General features: G+C 43.7%; 1 protein-coding gene and 1 long non-coding RNA gene across 7 annotated transcripts in view; one reads left to right on the forward strand and one right to left on the reverse strand.

The window, feature by feature from the left end:
- Positions 1–21,524, forward strand: part of LOC134945098 (uncharacterized) — a 224,914-nt gene that overhangs the window by 139,502 nt on the left and 63,888 nt on the right. The gene's annotated exons all lie outside the window — the stretch shown is intronic.
- The window catches only part of MYO1B (myosin IB), a 518,726-nt gene continuing 515,149 nt past the window's right edge, over positions 17,948–21,524 (reverse strand). For all 4 annotated transcript variants that reach the window (XM_063934156.1, XM_063934153.1, XM_063934155.1 and 1 more), the window contains one exon: positions 17,948–20,549. In XM_063934156.1, the coding sequence (XP_063790226.1) occupies positions 20,426–20,549 (124 nt within the window). In that variant the 3' untranslated portion in view covers positions 17,948–20,425. The remainder of the gene's footprint in view (positions 20,550–21,524) is intronic.

The following is a 21,524-nucleotide window of genomic DNA, read 5'->3' on the forward strand; positions in this document are numbered from 1 at the left end:
AGAGGCGGCTGAAGCGGGATGATGTCAGTAGTTGGACAACTTTGAGCCATTCGGGTCTAGGAGCATGAGAGCCAGGTGGGTAGGAACCAGGAATTAGGACTGCAATAACAACAGGAACCAGGAGCAAGGGCACACACTAGAAACTGGGAGCACAGAGCACTAGCATGCATACTAGCTGCGGAAGACGTTGCACTGGCGTCAGAATGCACCAGAATGCTCCCAGATATACCCTTCCCTTCCCAAATATTGGCTGCAGCAGGATTGTTTGAATCAGGCCTCTGGTTGGCCTTTGCTGAGCATGTGATCAGACCGAGATGGAGGCGCCTTTAGCCCAGCGGCACTCGCACTGCAGCCACACTAAGCTCCCCTCTGACGTTACCCAGCCTCCTCCTGCTTCCCGGACCTCCATCCAATCATTGGCCTCCTTCTCCCACCAACCGCCGCAGCGCTGCAGAGGAAGTGGCCACAACGCCCGGATGGGTAAGCCGTGGCTCCCCGGTGCAACACTCCTGCTGGCTGTAACACTGGGAAGCAGACTTCCCCAGTCAAAAGGATGTACACGCCGGAGAGTGGTCTCTACACCCAAACATCTTTCAGCTGCTGGTGAACAAATGAGGTCTTCCATAGTGGACCTCATGGCCTCCATACACAACCACAAGGTACCTGTGTACAAGTCCAGGACAGAGGATCTGGACACAAAATTTGTGGAAGCTCTAACAGTCCTGTGTCCATTTCGTCTGGCTTATCTCTTTCCTCCCGTATCTCTCCTTCCCAGAGTGCTGCGCAAATTCAAAGAGGAGGGCGGCACAATCATTCTGGTGACTCCAGCATGGTCCAGGCTATTGGTTCATGGATCTTCAGTGTCTCTCCATAGACACACCCTTCCCACTTCCTCTTCGACCAGACCTTTTGTCACAAGGTCTTTGTCTACACCTGGACCTAGCTCGCTTGTCTCTGACGGCATGGCTCTCGAGTCATCCATCCTAAGGAATATTGGGTTTCCAGCGCAGTTATTTAAACCATCAGCTCGCATATATTACCATATCTGTCACTCTTACTTTCAGTGGTGTACTCATCGCCACTATGATCCTCTGGTGTTTTATATTTCTATACTCCTGGCATTTCTACAGGCTGCCCCTGACATTGGTCTCCATCTTGCGTCTCTCAAAGTTCAAGTCTCAGATCTGTCAATCAGGTTTCAGAAAATACTTGCTTCCTTGCCACATATCCATACCTTCCTACAAGGATTTAACCTCCCTGTGTCCCTCCAGTGGCTCCTTGGGATTTGTCCTTGGTTCTTCAGGCATTACACCAGCCTCCCTTTGAACCCTTGGATACTGTTGACCTCAAATGGTTTACCGCAAAGACTCTCTTCCTCTTGGCAATTGCCTCAGCTTGCAGAGTTTCTATCTTGGGCACACACTCCTGCAGTCCCCCCTTTCTGATTTTTCATCATGATAGGACTGTCCTTCAGACTAAACAGGGATACCTCCCCATCCACAGGGTGCTCACTCTGATGCACCTAACTTGAATGGGTTACTTCTTTCTGTCACCGGTTCCCTTCTCCTACTAGTGTGTTTCCTGTGTGTACCATTCTTCCTTCTCTTCTCTCCAGCTCTTGCTTTGGGCTTGTTAACTAAAACCAAAGAATCTGAGCTGTGGGTGGGGCTTGAGGGGAAAGGAACCCAGTGCATCCTGGGAGTCTCAAAACTTTGCTGTTCGGTGCCTGAATCCTGGTCTCCACCAAGCATACCCCAAGGTTAACCCTGTGGATCCCATGGACCTTGAATAAAAAGCATTAACAAGGATAAGTTTTACCATAATTCTTTTTCTTTTTTTGCAGTGAAAACCGAATCCAAAAACCGAAATTCTGATTTAAAATCTAAATTCTGAACCGTGGGAAGAGTCAAAACTGGGACTCTTTTCTGATCTTCTCCAGGGATCCGGGCTGGGTTTCTATTCGTTTCGGATCCACAACATTCGGGTGGGTTCTGTCAGGTCTGTAGTTTTGTCTGTCCCCGGAGGGGGCACTAGTGGGTCAGTTTAGGTGTGGTAGATGAAAGGAGGAGGCTGAAGAAAAGTCCCGCGCATATGCGCTTGATATTTATTATCACACAGGGGTCACACAGCAACTGAACAAACTGATAAACAGATGAGTGAAAACAATTGATGATAGACTTGGAAGTCAGCAACAACAGAAATGATGTATGAAGGGTAACTAGTATAACTGATGACAAGAATAATGAATGATAACTTAATCCGATGAAATGAGTATTTCAAAAGTCACTGGTAACAAATGAGCAATGAAGATAAACTTGAAACTTGATATAAATGGTAAAGGCAATAATGAAATCAGATGAAGCAAACGGAACTCCGGTATATAATGAATAGCAATAAAAGCACAAAGTCTCTGTAGAAGCACACGTTCTTTAAGCCAAGCAAGGCCCAAGCAGGAGACAGTTCTAACACAGCAAGTTGTTAAGTGCTGAATGCAATACACAATGCTAGATGCTGGTAATTAGGTGCACAGGCTGAGTAATGAAAAAACACCTGGAGAAAGTCTTACTGCAAGTTGTTGTGGCAGACTGTGGCTGGAGTTCATAGCAAACTGAAGACTGAAGATGAAATGAAGGAATGACAACAAGGAAACCACTGGAAACAGGAACACAGGAAGCAGGAGAACTTGTACACTGAAAGTGACTTGTTGTCCGAGGCGATTAGACTGAGCCATGGACTGGAACTTATACCCCTTGCTCTGCGGTGATTGGTTGCTGGGCTCTGTGTGCAAACACCGTGCAGGATTGGATGTCTGGATCAGCTGAGTGCAGGTGTCATGACGGCGCCCATGCTGGACAGACTCCGGCACACACTGGATGCGGTTCAGGGGTACTTAGTGACACTGAACATGACGCTCACGGACAGTGCATTCATGCAGACGCGACTGGGGCCGTGACCTCCGGAGGCCTGCACACCAGCGCGCTGGTAAGTGAGATGCTGCTGAATGCCGATTCCTGACAGGTTCGGACTTCTGAAGAACCAAACTGCACATCTCTAGTAGAAACCTATGGGGACAACTTTTGCATTCACTGTACATAAATCCTGGAGATACTTAATGCTTGTGGGTAGTCCCCAAAAAAGGAATATCCCACAAAATAGGATTTTGGTACCTACCGGTAAATCCTTTTCTTGTAGTCCGTAGAGGATGCTGGGGTCCATATTAGTACCATGGGGTATAGACGGGTCCACTAGGAGCCATTGTCACTTTAAGAGTTTAAGAGTGCGGGCTGGCTCCTCCCTCTATGCCCCTCCGACCAGACTCAGTCTAGAAACTGTGCCCGAGGAGACGACATACTTCGAGAGAAGGACTTAACACAGATAGTGGTGAGATTCATTCCAGCTCACACATACAAGGCACGTCAAGTCAACTAACTTGAACTAATCAGCAACTGGCTGAAACATTACTTACCCAGTAACTATGCAGTACTATACTAAATGAAGTGGTACTGAACCAAATAACATATGCAGGAAAACGTAGCGCTGGGCGGGCACCCAGCATCCTCTACGGACAACAAGAAAAGGATTTACCGGTAGGTACCAAAATCCTATTTCTCTAATGTCCTAGAGGATGCTGGGGTCCACATTAGTACCATGGGAATGTACCAAAGCTCCCAGAACGGGAGCGAGAGCGCGGGGGCTCCTGCAGAACTGATTGACCGAACTTCAGATCATCAGAGTCCAAAACATCAAACTTGTAGAACCGTGCAAACGTGTTCGACCCCGACCAAGTTTTCGCTCGTCAAAGCTGCATTGCCGAGACACCCTGGGCAGCCACCCAGGAAGACCCCACCTTACAAGTAGAGTGGGCCTTAACAGATTTTGGACACGGCAGTCCTGCCGTAGAAAAGGCGTGCTGGATAGTGAACCTAATCCAGCGAGAAATAGACTGCTTAGAAGCAGGACACCCAATTTTCTTGGGATAGAACAGGACAAACAAAGAGTCCGATTTCCTGTGACGAGAAGTTCTCTTCACATAAACCTTCAGAGCCCTCACGACATCCAAGGACCTTGAAGTAATCGAGGGGTCAGTAGCCACTGGCACCACAATAGGTTGGTTGATATGAAATGCCGACACAACCTTTGGAAGGAACTGCTGACGAGTCCGGAGCTCAGCTCTATCCTCATGGAAGATCAAGTAAGGGCATTTGCATGACAAAGACCCAGCTCAGAGACACGCCTAGCAGAAGCTAAGGCCAACAAAGTGACCACCTTCCATGTAAGAAATTTGAGCTCCACCTCCTGTAGAGGCTCAAACCAATCCGACTGGAGAAACTGCAACACCACGTTAAGGTCCCAAGGCGCCGTAGGCGGTACAAAGGGAGGTTGGATATGCAGAACCCCCTTTAAAAAGGTCTGAACCTCCGGGAAGGCAGCCAATTGTTTCTGAAAGAAAATGGACAGGGCTGAAATCTGGAGCTTCACAGATCCCAATCTCAGCCCCATATCAACTCCTGCCTGCAGGAAGAGGAGGAAACGTCCCAGTTGAAATTCCACTGCAGGAAACTTCTTGGACTCACACCAAGAGACATATTTCTTCCAAATACGATGGTAATGTTTAGACATTACCCCTTTCCTAGCCTGTATGAGGGTAGGAATCACTTATTTCAGAATACCCTTCCGAGCAAGAATCAGGCGCTCAACTTCCATGCCGTCAAACGCAGCCACTGTAAGTCTTGATAGGCGAACGGACCCTGTTGCAGCAGGTCCTCCCGAAGAGGAAGAGGCCTCGGCTCTTCTTGCAGTAGATCCAGAAGGTCCGCGTACCAAGCCCGCCTTGGCCAGTCTGGGGCAATGAGGATCGCTTGAACCCTTGTTCTCCTTACGAGCTTTAGGATTCTTGGGATGAGTGGGAGTGGTGTAAACACGTACACTGACTGGAACACCCACGGAGACACCAGGGCGTCGACCGCCACTGCCTGAGGGTCCCTCGACCTGGAACAATAACGCTGCAGCTTCTTGTTGAGACGAGAGGCCATCATGTCTATTTGGGGTAGACCCCAAAGATCTGTTACCTCCTTGAACACCTCCGGATGGAGGCCCCACTTTACCGGATGGAGATCGTGTCTGCTGAGGAAGTCTGCTTCCCAGTTGTCTACTCCCGGAATGAAGATGGCTGACAGCGCCAACGCGTGCTTTTCCGTCCAGAGGAGTATTCTTGTGACCTCTGACATCGTCACCATGCTCTTCGTTCCGCCCTGTCGGTTTATGTAAGCCACTGTTGTTACGTTGCCCAACTGTGCTTGAATGGCCCTGTTTCTTAGAAGAGAGGCCGCCTGAAGAAGACCGTTGTAGACGGCTCTTAGTTCCAGAATGTTGATGGGCAGACCGGCTTCTAGGCTTGACCACCTTCCCTGGAATGTCACCCCCTGAGTGACTGCTCCCCAGCCCCGGAGGCTCGCATCCGTCGTTAGCAGGACCCAGTCCTGAATCCTGAACCTGCGGCCCTCCAGCAGGTGAGGCAATTGGAGCCACCATAGGAGTGAAATCCTCGCCCTTCGCGACAGACAAATTCTCTGATGCATGTGGAGGTGAGATCCCGACCACTTGTCCAGTAGATCCAGTTGGAAGATCCCAGCATGGAACCTCCCGTACTGGAGAGCATCGTAAGATGCCACCATCTTTCCCAAAAGACGAATGCATTGATGAACCGACACCCGGGGAGGCTTCAAGACATCCCGGACCATAGATTGGATCACCAACGCCTTGTCCCTAGGAAGGAAGACCCGCTGTACTTCCGTATCCAGGATCATTCCCAGAAAAGACAATCTCCGGGTTGGTTCCAAATGTGACTTTGGAAAGTTCAGAATCCACCTGTGACTCTGAAGCAGCCCTGTTGTGAGAGCAATGGATTGTAGCAGCTGTTCCCTGGACGATGCCTTTATCAGGAGATCGTCCAGATATGGAATGATGTTCACCCCCCGCTTGCGGAGCAGCACCATCATCTCCGCCATTACCTTGGTAAACACCCTCGGCGCTGTCGAGAGGCCTAACGGCAGTGCTTGGAACTGAAAATGACAGTCCTGCAATGCAAAGCAGAGATAAGCCTGATACGGCAACCAGATAGGAACGTGAAGGTACGCATCCTTGATATCCAAGAATACCAGGAATTCCCCCTCTTCCAGACCTGATATTACCGCCCTGAGAGACTCCATCTTGAACTTGAACTCCTTTAGAAAGGGGTTCAATGATTTCAGGTTCAGGATAGGCCTGACCGAACCATCCGGTTTCGGTACCATGAAAAGGTTCGAATAGTAACCTTTCGCCTGCATGTGCAGTGGTACCGGCACAATGACTTGTGCCTCTACCAGCCGTTGAACAGCCTCCAGTAGTACTGTGCTGTCCTCCAACAGAGTTGGCAAGCCTGACTTGAAAAACCGATGAGGATGGAGACTTTGAAATTCCAGCCTGTATCCCTGAGAGACAATATCCAACACCCAGGGATCCAGGCCGGAGGAGACCCAGACGTGACTGAACTGTCTGAGTCTCGGCCCCACCTCCGGGCCGTCCCATCCACCATCATGCGGATGACTTAGGGGTACCCGAAGCAGGCTTTTGTTCTTGGGAACCTGCAGCGGCAGGCTTCTTGGACTTAACCTTACCTCCTCTGAAGAAGGAACCGGAAGACTTGGCCTTTCCGGTCTTGTTGGGCTGAAAGGACTGCTGCGAAGCTGAGGAGAAGGACCTCAACGGAGCAGGAGCTGCCGAGGGAAGATACGGAGACTTACCCACGGTAGATATCCACGTGTCTAGGGCTTCCCCAAAGAGAGCTTGACCTGTATAGGGCAGCAACTCCACACTTTTTCTGGATTACGCGTCGGCCGACCACTGGCGAAGCCACAGTCCCTGGCGAGCTGAAATAGACATGGAAGAAATTCCCGCAGCCATGGAACCCAGGTCTTTCATAGATTCCACCATGAAACCTGCAGAATCATGAATGTTACGTAAATACAATGCAACGTCATCCCTATCCATCGTATCCAAATCCTCCATCAAGGCAGCCGACCATTTCACTATAGCCTTAGCAATCCACGCACTAGCAATAGTGGGACGTAATATGGCCCCTGAAGCAGTGTACACTGATTTCAGAGTATTATCAATTTTCCTATCTGCCGGCTCCTTCAAGGCGGTAGATCCCGATACTGGCACAACCACCTTCTTTGAGAGTCTAGATACAGAAGCGTCAACGATTGGCGGGTTTTCCCACTTCTTCCTGTCCTCCTCAGGGAAAGGAAAAGGTACCAGAACCCTTTTAGCAATCTGACACTTCTTTTCAAGGTTCACCCAGGCCTTTTCAAATATAGCATTCAGCTCTTTTGACGCAGGGAAGGTTAGCGAAGCTTTCTTGTTTTCAGTGAAGAAAGCCTCCTTAACCTGGTATCATTAACATTTAACACATCCCTGATCGCCTCTATCAACAGCTGCACCCCCCTTGCCAGAGATGCGGACCGCCGCAACACATCCCCGTCACCATCTGTAGTGTCAGAATCGGTGTCCGTGTCGTCTTGTGTTACCTGCACAAGCGCACGTTTGTGGGGATATATAGCGGGGCCCGAGGTACCTGACAAGGGCCACACAGCCATACAGTACTGGTAACCCTGTCAGCAATCTGGGACAACCAAGTAAGAGGAAAACCACTCTGGTTCCCTTGCTGGAATCTGTGCTAAACCAGTGCTAACCTGATTGCATGGAATGGGATCATCCTGGGAGAATAAATCCTCTGCAGCATAAGACACAGTATCCCTGGACATCGTTGCTAGTGACCACCAAACATACCACACACACACAGGATGGGGTAGAACAGAGTTTCCCCTCTCAAGAATGGCAAGAGAGAGACAGAGATTGGAGCCAACCCACACCAGCGCTTTCTATACTAAGAGACACCTCTTACCAGCGCTGACTTGTGCTCCTTAATAGGACACACAGGCAAGTATTCAGCTTCCCTTCTACAACCCCCTCTTGGTCTGAGGAGTTGTGCTGGCTGGATCCCCAGGGCCCGACAGGCTTGCTGACCAAGTGTGAGGGGTAAGCGCTGGCCCAGGGCGCCCCTCACAGTGTGTCTCTGGTAACCATCTGGGAGCGCGGTAATACCGCGCGTCCTCCCCTGTTGCCGCCATCTTCACACCAGCCCCCCGCTTGCTAGAGGGTGGCGGTAACTAACTCACCACTTTCTTCAGCTCTGTAAGGGGTTGGCGGCATGCTGCTGGGGTGAGTGGTGCCCCTGCGGCGGGGACCGATCAGACCCCGCAGGGTGGACACTGCTCCCCCCCCCCCCCCCTTAGTCCCACGCTGCAGGGAGGCTGTTGCCAACAGTCTCCCTGTAAAAAAAAACAAACCTCTAAACTAAACTTTTCCACAGGAAAGCACAGGAGAGCTACCCATGCTGTGACCGGCTCATCCGGGAACAATTTCCAAACTGAGTCTGGTGGGAGGGGCATAGAGGGAGGAGCCAGCCCACACTCTTAAACTGCCAATGGCTCCTGGTGGACCCATCTATACCCCATGGTACTAATGTGGACCACAGCATCCTCTAGGACGTTAGAGAAATTATATTTAATATGCTGCTGTATGGTTTAAAACAGCAATATCTAATCTTTCTTTAAGTGAAGGTGAGCAGCTGACCATGTATCATTAATAAATTATTTCCAATTGATACGTGATATAAATTAAGCACAAACAATTCTTACACATCTATCTGTAGATGCTGTTACCAGTCCTTACACTGAAGCTGGGTACACACACTATACGATATATTGGCCAATCTTGCGATCCGCGATGGATCGTATAGTGTGTATTTGATTAATTGTGTGACCGCATCTTCCCATCTTATATGATGAAAATCAGATGGGACACTGGAACCTACAATGCAGCACGGTAACATTAATCCTGTAATGTTATATTGTGTCATTGTACAGCGGATATATTGTATCGGACCATCACAAGATCACCGGGTCATTCAAGCATTCAATTGTGTACCCAGCTTTAAAATGGCATAACAAGGGTGAGAGGGTGTGTGGAATAGTTGGACGAGTACATCAAAGATGCATATGAAAGGTGTATTACTTGCAGGTGCTCGACGATGATTGGCAGTTGCTTCAATTTGATGGGTATTTTGGTCCCTCACACTAAGGTGTAATGCTATTAGCACGTCAAGGAATGAGATTTTCATTATAGTCTTTCATTATAATCCATTCAAAAGCCACACCATTAGTCCTTCACTGCTCTTCATGGTCTTACTTGATTTAATGCCTGACATCAATTCTGTATATTTTGGGGGATACATACTGTAGTACTATCAGTACAAACTTTCACTAAACCATTGTCAGCTAATCAGCATGTAGCTTGTATGTTTCAAGTGCTAGTTACACAGTGAAAACCACTGTCTGATTGGCTGCTGTGGTCTAGTGAAAGTCTAGTCAGTTAACATGCAGAATGCTTCAAGTATTGCATTTTGCATGTGATGCATCCCGATACTTATTGCAAGCACAGCGACATTTAGTAACACTGTGTGATTGATAAAAATCACAAAGGACAGCTCTCCCAATAAGATATTTCATTTGCAAAATAAGGATGTCTTGGTTTATGACCCAAGAGTCCTTCTGTGCATGTGTCTGATCACGTGCGCGCCACAGGGGACAATGGGAAGATTCCGATTAGATCCCTCTCAGTGCAGATTGCGAAAACAAGCCCATAGGCAAATAGCGTTGTCTACCTGGTCCAAGATCCGGAATGTATTGCATTAGTGCATATGACAAATATGGGCAAAATATGAACAAACCTCCAAAACTGCATTTTCGGAAGTTTAACTGCAAAATTACCTTTGCTGCATTCCGCCCTATAACTCACAAGGTGATATCTCAGGGGATGGGACATCGTTTTTCAAGAGAAGTTTCAAACAAGGAGCTGTATTTGTTTGTTTTTTAAAGCCACATAAGGAAATCAGTGCTTTCTTAATAAAATGTTCAAATTTGAAACATCTGCTTAAAAATGCATCCATCGCAACCATTGCATAGCTGGTCGCACCAGACCATTGAATGGCTCCCATCCTCTTTAGATGGGAGCTAAATTCGCTCAAACAATTAAATAGCCGCATTGAATCACATAGCACCACAGAGTGGCACAGGGGATATAATTTCAGATAAGAGCAAAGAAAGTAGATTTTAGTATATAGATTATATGGATTATGGATTATTCTCTTATATAATTAAATAAGGGTGAAGCGAAGCAGGAAGCAATAAATAAGATGTATTAATATCTGGGCCACTAAAGTAGGGGAAATAAAACTTCCGCTCCAGTGATACCTGCAGTCCTGCAAGTCCCGCAGAGTAGTGCTAATGTGCTGCGTCCTGCCTCTTGGCTGGACCCAATGCGCATGTACGTGATCTCCCAAATAAATGCGAGATCTCATGCTCACTTCGCACAGATGGACACAGTCACTTCTTAGTACACATATCAGCAGGTCATCCTGCCCTTACGTGACTAAAACAATAAACTTCGATGGTGAGCTTATCTTTTTCTGATAATAGCTGCAGCAATAATGTCGACATACAAGTTTATGGCGACTGTGAAATCAATAGAAATGTGCAGAGACCATAAAAAAAAGTGAGGAGCTTGATCTGTGTCAGATTGCTCTAGATTTAGCACATTTAACAACTATTAACCAATAATACACTTACCTATAAATAACGCAGTATGCATTACTGTATTTACTGACTGCAATGAATTTTTAACTGCAAAACACTACAGAATGAAACTAGCCTAGAGCAAATGGAGAAATGTCAGCAATTTTCCCAGCTTCCTGGCTTGTGGGAACTTTGGTTTTCCTGGGAATAAGGGCTATTTTTAACATTTTATTATACAATCTGTCACAGTGCTGTCTCAGGAGACTATCAACAATCAGTTTCAAAAAATTCCAGCCACAAACACTTCTCCATATGTGATTTAGAACATCTGGCATATAGGAGGTGCTTTAATGCAACTGCCCCTCTAAGATTTTTTTTTGAGATTTCCTATTTGTATTGACTTAAATAATTTCACATATTCTCTGACTTTGATATTTAAACGTCAATGACAGCATGCCTTGTCCTACTAAGGCGGGTATCCAATTACTGACAGTCAATGACCGCAGGTAATTGTATTGCTGAGGCTATCCACTGGGTAGTTGGCATATGCGGCAGCAAGACAAGGCATTTGTGATGGCGGGACCCAGTGTAGAGAGTTGGCATGGCGGCAGGCCTGGATCCAGGAGGATCTTGCCAGCCATTCTGCGGGGTTCGGCAGAGGTTCCCATTTAAAAAATAGTGTCTCAGCATAATTTTTGAAATTCAAGATGGTTGTCGTGAACCAATCACTACGTTATCGCTCTGCCCCCTCTGGCTGGTTTATATAAACCAGCGTGAGGCAGCTGCTGGCAATCTGCCAGCAGGGAAGGATTATTCAGCCATGGTTCAGCCTGATGCTGGTTATTGTTAAATAAGGGAAACCCCACACTGGTTTTTATAAGGGGGTGCATGGTTTAATTAGCCACTGCCTCCCCAGCCACTGACCTCACTGCACAGAGACTATATTGTGCTCTTTATGAGTAGTACTGCATGTCCAGTAACAGGAAAAAACATCCCTGTTCTGAGTCATAATTTTTACCACCTGTTGTCTCAAAGGCTATGTCCAAGGGGAATTAAGAGGCATCTCACAGTCCTCCATTTTAATAGCCGTCATTGGAGACACAGGGTTTATCTCGTGGCAGGGCTTTTGTACATTAACATGATAAATTATTTCTTCTCACTTTCTACCTTGATGATGAACTCTAGGGGGAATCTGTAAGCAGGTTTTAGAGTTGTTTTTTGACATACTGGGCAGGATAAACAGTACCTTTTCACTGCCATACCAATTCCTTGCCAGTCTAACTGTAGTAAGTCTTTCAAAGGTTTTTTTCTCTCTCAAATGAACTCTAGAAAGGTGTGTGTGCAACTTTCAAAACTAGGAACTTCTACCTGCAGTATCAGTAGTTGATCAATATTTTTCCTTTGAACGTCCCCCACACTATACGACAAATTTCTCTTAACAAAAAACATATGGTTCATCTTCTGCTGAACTGGCGGCTTTCACTACACCATCAACTTCAACAATGGTTTTGAACACATTTTCTAGGGTAATATCATTTGGTTGATCACTAGCACATTCGTGTAATTAAACAAGTCTTGGAATTGGGACCGGTCCTCAGCACCGTCTGGTGGCACAAAAGTTCCCACAGCAGTGTCATCTTGGGCAAGACTTAGGTTGTGTAATGGTCATGGACCTGTATCCAGAATCCATAAAATGATTGTCTGTAGATTTTCTTCTCAAATTTCATGAGAGTGTTATCAGTTCCTTTTAAGGTTGAAAGTTTGGCCATTGTATCAGATGTCGACATATCCAGACGGATCCGATCAGCAATAACTTCCTGGAATAAGGGAAAGTCTTGCCCCAGAATAAGGGGGTATGGTAATCTTAAAACCGCAGCAGCCATTACTGTACATGCTCTTTTATTGTAAGTGGTAGACAAACTCACTCACATTCCTCTTTAGTTCTATGAACGCATAACACTTTCAGCTTAGGCAACCTTGCTGACACTTCTTTTGGAACAACAGAACTGGAGACTACTGTTAGCTTGCTCTCATAGTCCACCAGGGCTAATGCAACTTGTTGGTTTATTAGTCACAGGAAACAGCAATAGATCCCCTATAGAGGGGGACATGGTACAGCAACTAAAAAGGCGGGACCCAGCCTAGCCACTGTACAGTCCATGGGTTCCCGGCGGCTTGGGCGCCCAGCACAGAAATGCCCAAATTCTCAACATTCAAAACACTTAGGCAAAGAGACTTTGCCCACCGGCTCCAGGTAGAAACCAGCTCCTCATGCAAGAGCTTAGTATCTTCTACCTTTTTCTAGGAATAACCTTTGGACTTCCTTCAGGAGCCTTTGACATGTGTTGCAGTGCCAAATATCGGTTCTCATAAGACTGTGCAGCAGAAACCTCTGTAAGCTTTGGTAAAGCCAACAGACACAGTGATCAATGGCTAGAATCTCTATCATACAGCCATGTTGATTGGTTTCTGGCTGCAACAAACTATCACTTTGGAGAGTTTTGCTAGCTGTGAAGGAGCAGCGCTGAGCTTTTCCTGGTACAGTCACCCATATTCAGGGAAAAATCTGTTTTTAATTACTATTAAAATCCAAATCAGAGAAATCAACATAGGCTGCTGAACTTTGCCACAGTACCAGCTTTTGTGCCCATACTTCTGGTTATCTTTCAATACAAGAATAGGTAAAACTGATGGTCATGTGGCCATCAAATTTACTTGTAGTGAAAAGATCATATATTATGTAGATGTATCCATAAAGAGGACAGATCAGGGATTAAAAACTGACATTTACACTAAACCAACAGATATGAACACCATGATACACCCCAGTAGCCAGCATCCTCTGGCCATGATGGTCTTCCTTTCCCACTATTTTTGAGAATTAGGAGAATTACCAGTGATGAGAAAGAGTTGAATGTTCAAATGGACATTATGCTAAACAAATTTCTAGAGAGTGGTTATGCTCGTAAGGATTTAGCGATAGCCAAAATGAAAGCTTAATCCGAGACAAAGGCAGACTGTTTTAACAGTTAAAGCAATGGTTCTCAAATATTGTGGAATCACGGCGCCCTAGAGTATCAGAATTTTTTTCACGGCACCCCTAGGCCAAATTTTCTGATTAAGAAATTTAGAAAGAAATATTAAATGAAGTAAATTGTGTTTATATGTCATCCTTAGGGTCAGTTATGTGGTGAGGGACAGGATATGCTTGTGTTTCTCCACATATTCTATGATTGACAGCCACCAGCACTGGTTTTGCCTATTACATTAATCATAAATAATTTGAATTGGTCCTGGACCACCGATCCAAGGCACCCCTGCAAGTGTCCCGAGGCACCCCAGGGTACCTAGGCACACAGTTTGGGAACCACTGAGTTAAAGAGAAAGCATGTTTATCAATACTCCTTTTTGTAAGCCAGTTTAATGTAGCCAGCACTAGAGTTGCAAGAAATTCCAAAAGGTTGTGGCCCATTTTTAAAGCGGATAAAAATATTCCACCTCAACAAAAGTAGCCTTTTGATTTTTTTTTATTTGGGGTAAAATGCTCAAAAAGATTGTTCAAAAAGTATTTCACTTCTAAATCTGTTACGGATACAAAAAAACTTTTTTATAAGGACACCAGGGTGCTTCAAATGTACATGTACCACTTGTAAATACGGACAATTACTTTACACACCCGCATTTCTGTAAGAAAATATGTACTGACCTGCTCAAGTAAATTTATTTACATTATTAATTGCCCATGATGCTTAACCTATGTGGGAAGATCATTTGCACTAAATCTAAATCTATCATGCTTTTTGTAAACCTAATTTTAATTGAAATATCCTTTGGAGGAAGACAGTTTAATAGGCTAGATGTCGCAATCATATATTCTTTTTTTAGGAGAGTATTATTGATACGTTTATTACTGCTATACCCCTGCATCTATACAGTCCGATACATTTAATAAGCTGCTTTAATGGGGATGTACTATCTATACAATTGAGCTGATAGTGTTATAAAGAAGCCGCTATTGTTGTATCATGGTGATGGTTTGCACTTTCTAGACACTAGAGCCTAAACTGACTCCCTGACTACTGGCGTGACGTCATCATGATGGGTAGTGCCGGATGTCGGGCTGAAACGTCTGTATACCCTTGTGGAACATTTTTGTGTAATATGTTAATTCCTAGGGGCGCTGCATATATGTATATGTGATACTGTACTACTATGCACCTCTACTGATGTAAACCTGCACTGCTATGCTGAAAAATCCCTGTGCTGTCCTGCCTAACAAAGAAATAAAGAAAGATGCGAAGATATCTTATCTATGTGATTCCTGATTCCTCAAGGAGACCAGAAAGAAAGAGGTTACAGTAGTCCGATCTGGAGATGACCAGTGAGTGGATGAGGGACTTTGTAGCTTTCAGGCTGAGAAATGTATAATCTTGGAAATATTTTTGAGATGGAACAGCAGGACTGTGAAAGGTACTAAATGTGTAGATTAAAGGAGAGTGAGGAGTCAAAGGTAACTCCTAGACAGTGCATTTGGGGGCTAGAGGAGATGGTTGTGCTGTCAATAGATAATTAAATTGTGGGAAGTAAGGTTATGCAGGAGGGTGGGGAAATTATCAGCTCAGTCTTAGACATTAAAGTTTAAGAAAGCATTGGGACATTCAGGAAGAGAGACACTTGAAGATGCGAGTGAGGAGAGAGGGGGAGAGGTCAAGGGAGGAAAGGTAGATCTGAGTGTCACCCGTACAGATGATACTGGAGGTCAAAAGAGCTTATGAGCTCACCTACAGAGAATGTAAAGAGTGAGAATAGGTGAGGTCCAAGAACAAAACCTTGGGGGGACACTTACTGTTGATAGATTAATCTCTATTAGTCTAGTGTGACTTTGTGGTGTACCATCATCATTGGCATTTCTATAATGGGTGTAGTGTGTGCGGTGCACACAGGCCCCTGGGTCCAGGGGGGCCCACACCATACACCCATTTTAATGCTTACCATTCCAGAGTCCAGCGTCGGGCGCTGCGGTTGCGGTGGAAATCGCCGCCGCGCATACGCAGTAACAAAATTGGTCTCAGGATCATGGCGGGTGCCATGTTTCCGGAGACCTGCGCATGCGCAGTAGACTCCGGCACAATGCCGGAGTCTACAGCGCCGTGCAGAGGAGGGGGCCCACCCAGAGGTGCACACCCGCCCCCTCCTCTGTAGAAACACCCCTGATGGTTACATTTACTCCTGCAGACTAAATATAATTGCAAACAGCCTTTTTATTTTTATTTGCAGTGATTGTCTTCCACGCAAAGCTAATACTACAGATTGTACCTCCCTGGGGCTTCCAAGAACTGGAGATGGCTAGTTTCTTTCATAAGCTTTACCTAGGTCATGTCATTTGTTTGTAAAAGTTCAGTGAAGTAATTGTATACCTTTATTACCTCTAATTTCAGTTCCGACCTTTTTCTATGTGAGGCTTAGATCACCTGAGAATGTGTAAAGACAAGCACAAATGACATGCCTCAGTGATCTTCTGTACGGGTGTTATTGCTGCTAGGCAAATACTAATACAGTGGATTTTCTTACCAAAGAGACCGTACTTACAATGGCCGTGCTGTGCATTTCTCAGACTATACCCCATCACCACTACTTCTCTTATTACTGAAAAGCTGAAGCCTTCAGAACTGGAAACTTTGATTGCCTTATTTTATGATTCTTATGCTGGGTATACACTATACAATTATCTGGCTGGATAGGACAGATAATTGTACAGTGTATGCTTGTTACTGATTGAAAAATATCGATTGGTCGGGCATGTAGGTTCATCAAACATGTCTGTCCGATGCAATATTATCAAAGTTGAACGTTAACTGAATGACTAATGATTCCAGCGCACATGCACAAGGACCACACAAAGTAAGCAGCACACTAACTTATAGGAAAAAAATATATAATGAACCCTAACCTGCACCACCCAATTAATGCAAAGGCTGCCAAGTTAGTGAAATCCCTAAATTAAAATGAATCTGTAATTTTCCATGTGAAGTGCTTCTGTTGTAGGCAGAATAAAACAGCACTATAATACCAAGTATGGAGTAGTATCAAAGGATTATCAACTATTTACAAGTTGATGATGCTTGCAGAGGTTGTGTGTATTTTCTGCACTATAACTTTCTTTTGCTGTTTATTAAGTACTAGATTGTAAAGGTGCTGCCTCAAAAAATAGTTTAGAGAAGTTCCATGTAGCATCCAAAAGACACATACTGTTAAGCTATTAGACAATAAATCGGACGATTTGTAATTTTGAGCCAAATCGGACCGTCAAAACATCCGCATCGTCCAGTGTATATTCACTATCGCGCACTTCCATGAGTCATTCGTTGCATCTTCAAATTGGTCCTACATGCAGGCTAAACTGATAATATAGTCAACGGTTTTCAGCAAATTGTGCAGTGTAGACGCACCACCTACATATACACCTGATGTATCGTTAATTACCAAACTATGCACAATATATCGTTTGGTCGTTTAGAAGATTGGACAGTGGGCAATTTGGGCTCCAGATGTGGGGCTGTAGCACAGTCCAAAATTCAAATAGGGGAGCCACACCAACTGCCAACAACTGTCATCCCAAACTGACTCACTGGCAGGTGGTGTGGCTCCCCTATTTGAACTTTGGACTGTGCTGCGGCCCCACCTCCTGGAACCACCACCGACAGTGGGTATGCACTATATCGTTTGTCCGGGAATTCAAGGGAAATCGGGACGACCATCGCATCATTTACACATCATCTAATGTGTACCCAGTTTAAAGATTGAAATTTGAATATCAATAATTACATTCATCTAGTAACCCTATGGAGAATCTTCCCAAAGAGATAGATGTGGCCTGTGTTGTTCTGTCCAATTGCAGTAATCTGTGAGCTTGGTGATCGGTTCTGGTACTGATTTTTTGGGAAATTCCTCCTTTAGGGACCCTGTTACATGAAATGACTCCACCCACCCACTTTGTTCAAATGTAACTGGTAGGGCCCTTTCTACAGGGGACATGGGGCTGTAACAGATCTGTGCACTGGGTCTTCTATCATTGATAAACAAAATGTTGGTAACCCCTTTGTTGCACCGATATTGGCCCGCATATGCCTGGCAGACTGGTACATTGGTGCCCAGACCCAGGACAGAAAACAAAATGTACAGGCACTTTGTCATACTACTATATTCATTGGTAATTAAGGAAAAAATACAGGAAACAATCTTACTGGGTGAAAAAAGCCAAGAGTCCAAGATTTTTCATGTCATGTCTCAGTTTTATAAAAGATTAATTTCAGCAAATTACAAAGAATGCTTTATAATGCAGATCTCGATTGGAGGAACTTTTGGGTGCAGCTTACAATAGGTACATGATTAATAAAAAGTAAATGGGGATACAAACAGGTAAGACAGAAGTGTACTATTGAAAAAGTACTAAGGAATAATAAAAATTGAATATCAGAATTTCTTCTCTGGTCTCCACCTACAGGAAATCGGAGACTGCTCCTAGTAATGTATTTCACTAACAATCACCACCAATTATCTGTCCATTACTTCAACCTACTGTACTTACAAGAGTATTTAATTACACAGTATTGTGAAATAAATAATACCAAAGTGAATGATTATTGCACATTGTATAGGCTATAACACAATACACAAGGAGACCTTTTCCTTTCATTAATATTCCGATTAATTTAAATATCACTTACAAATAAAATGTAAATGTACAGTCCTGACTTGCATAGTACTATGTCATATGGCAAATCCTGTGGGTTATGGATATAATCCCATGAATTATTATTTGAGACCCTAACTTCAATTACTTCCATACTCTGCAGAATACGAACATAAGGCTCTTTGTAATTAATATTTGGGAGGTAGGACAAACAGGCTTGTTTCAGTAAAAGAGCATATGTTTATGCAACGCTGAATTGTTCCAGCTCTGTCACTAGTGGGTTGTAAGGCTTTGTGGTGAGTTTGAGAAATAAGGCCTGAGATTCAATTTGACTGAATCAAACAGAAAATACTTATGAGTCAGATTAGTGTCATCTATAAGGCAACATGGTAAATACAGAATAAATGCTATTTGTGAATTATTTGTGGCTTAGTAACTATGGCAGACTGGATGTAGCATAGATGGCTTCCATGTACATACAAAACTAAACATGTGTGACAATATTACCAGCCATACATCACTGCCCACGTGACTATGGTGCATATCATCACACTCATACATACAGTAACCCTAAGAATATTTATTATACTGTACCTTCCACAGAGAACAAGTAGAGGTGTTACACATAGCAACCAGAGTCATATTATAGCATGTACTAGATAAATAATAGCTAAAATCTGATTGGTTGCTAAGAACTTACACTTATCCTCTTTAGGTTTGTGTCCCCTTTGTCTGGATGCAGGCTGCTCTGTTTAGATGTTAATTATATAGAAGGCATAGTAACATATACATGCCAGTAGTCCCAATTTTGGCAGGACTATTCCAATGATCAGTTTTTCGGAAGTAGGTGTGATCTTATGGAAATTGCTGGCAAGCTATCTGTGGATTGGAGGTGGAGATTACGCTCTCCTTAGTTTGCACTTTGGGAGGTACAGTATGATGTACATGGATAACTACATCTAATCTGTGAGAACATTCCCGGCATACACTCCCTGATGGGACACTCCTGTAGTGCAGTCACTTAGAGCTACCATTCCCAGCTGATACTCAGCATGGTTCCATAGTAAAGACTACATGTACTGTATACTCAGTCATAATAAGTAAACATTAACAACAAATTCAACCCAAGTTATTTTTTAACACATAATTAAAATAACAGAAGCGGTCATTATACTAGTTTCCTGTAGCAATGTAGAGAAGCAAGATGCAGTAACGCATAAGACCATAGGCAATGCATCTTCTGAATTGGCAAACACAAACTATTTAAAAACATTTACTTTCGGCTTGGTCGTCTATGCAAATGTTCCAGGGAATTTACTGGTTTGTGGCAGATTATACATAGGAAAATAAAAACTTCTTATATTTGATGGAGCATGTCTATATTAAATATACTTTTTTTTATTTTTCTTAAAAAGGGACTAAAATTATAAATGCAAGTTTAAAAGTAATGCAATTTTTTTTTTACAGGTATAATGTAAATAATGGAGGGTCATAACTCTTCTCATAGAGAACCAATAGGGTATGCTTAGGGGTATATTTACCAAAGCTCAGTTTTAAGCTATTTGTGTAGATTAAAATCGGTCTATATTAATGTTGTGTTTCAGGGGTCGTAACACATTTACTGACATACAATTTTTTATATATTTTTATAAAAATCCAAATTTTAGTAAATATACCCCTCAGTATTTTATATTGTGCAATTTAGTGGGACACATTTGAAAGACTGTGGATCATATAGCCTGACTGTACTACTGTGGGAATAACTTTTTGTTGCAAAACGATGGTTTCGATCTATAGATTGCTGACCAGAAACCTTTTTATTTGGATTCACTGTATTAGGTAAAAACAGCTGCATAGAAAGGTAAATTATGATAAAGCCTATATTGTTCTTAAGATTGTTGAATCTCGTAGACTGAAGGCACAACACTACCGTCCGCCTTTGGCCCAATCAAAAATAAACAAAAAAAAAAAGAAAGAAAAAAGCTGAACCTCCCCCAACCCCTCACTAAATTGCACTGTTATAGATGAGCTAGTCCGTGTATTAAACTCTGTGCCATTATGGCACTGCCACTTCCAGAAGGCGATTGTTTTTCCTCTTACAGGTGGGGATGTTGCCATTCTTCTGGGTTCCTTGTATGAACTTTACACAGACTTTGTCTTGCTTGAACTGCACTAAGAACCTGTGGAGAGAAAAAAAAAAAAAAAAGAGTTTTATAAGTGGACCCTAAATACTGTTATTTCCATAATGACTAATGTCTATCACTCCATTTCCCTTCATGCCCCAATCTGAGGCATGTTTGAAGTGCATTTTTATTTAAAGTACATATTTCAGCTAAAATGGCAGTTTTAAGTCAGTCTTCAAATTCTCTTGGCTGCTAAGTGTAAAATAAAGATATGGGTATAGGTAATCAGAAACACAGTTTAGAAATTGTAATTTCTTTTCTCTTTTGCAATCAGGAGTTTTGTGATAATTTTTGCAAGTAACCGTGTTTGAGGCTTGTGCTGGTGAAGCCCAGACAGATCCATACTAGATCAACCCATCAAAACTAGCATACATTTGATATTTGGTTTTCTTGCTCGTTGCTATTGAGAATTGAAAAAAAAAAAAAAAAAAAAAAAACTTTTTATTTAAGATATAGCTTTAGAAATAAAAAAAATTAGTTCATCCAAGGTACAAATGGCAAATGGAACTAATTTAATGATTATGGTATGTTTGTCTCAAGTCAAGTACACACTCTATACAATTATCAACTGATCGGTTTGTATTGTATCATTTGCTCAGTGTATGTACAGGTGCACACCGATCTGATAACCGCTCTGCAAGGTTAGAGCATTTATCGGATCTGCAGAATTTATCTGCAGCTGTGTACTTGGAAGTAGACTCATTTGTATGCTAAAATTAAGGCTGCACCATATAACTCAAAATACAGATGTAGGAGTGCATATTAGTAAGATATATGCTACATATTAAATGTTCATATTACATCAGGTACACAATTTGCATAACAAGGTGTGTATCCCTGTGATTTTGCAGATAAAGCACTTTTTTCCTTAAGTTGTGTCTTCAGCCAACTATTCCAGATAGACAAATATGCCACATGAGGTCTAGCACTGTCTTGCATTAGGAGGAACCCAGAGCCAACCGCACCAGCATA

This window comes from Pseudophryne corroboree, chromosome 7 (genome assembly GCF_028390025.1).
Source record: "Pseudophryne corroboree isolate aPseCor3 chromosome 7, aPseCor3.hap2, whole genome shotgun sequence".
Classification (NCBI taxonomy): Eukaryota; Metazoa; Chordata; class Amphibia; order Anura; family Myobatrachidae; genus Pseudophryne; species Pseudophryne corroboree.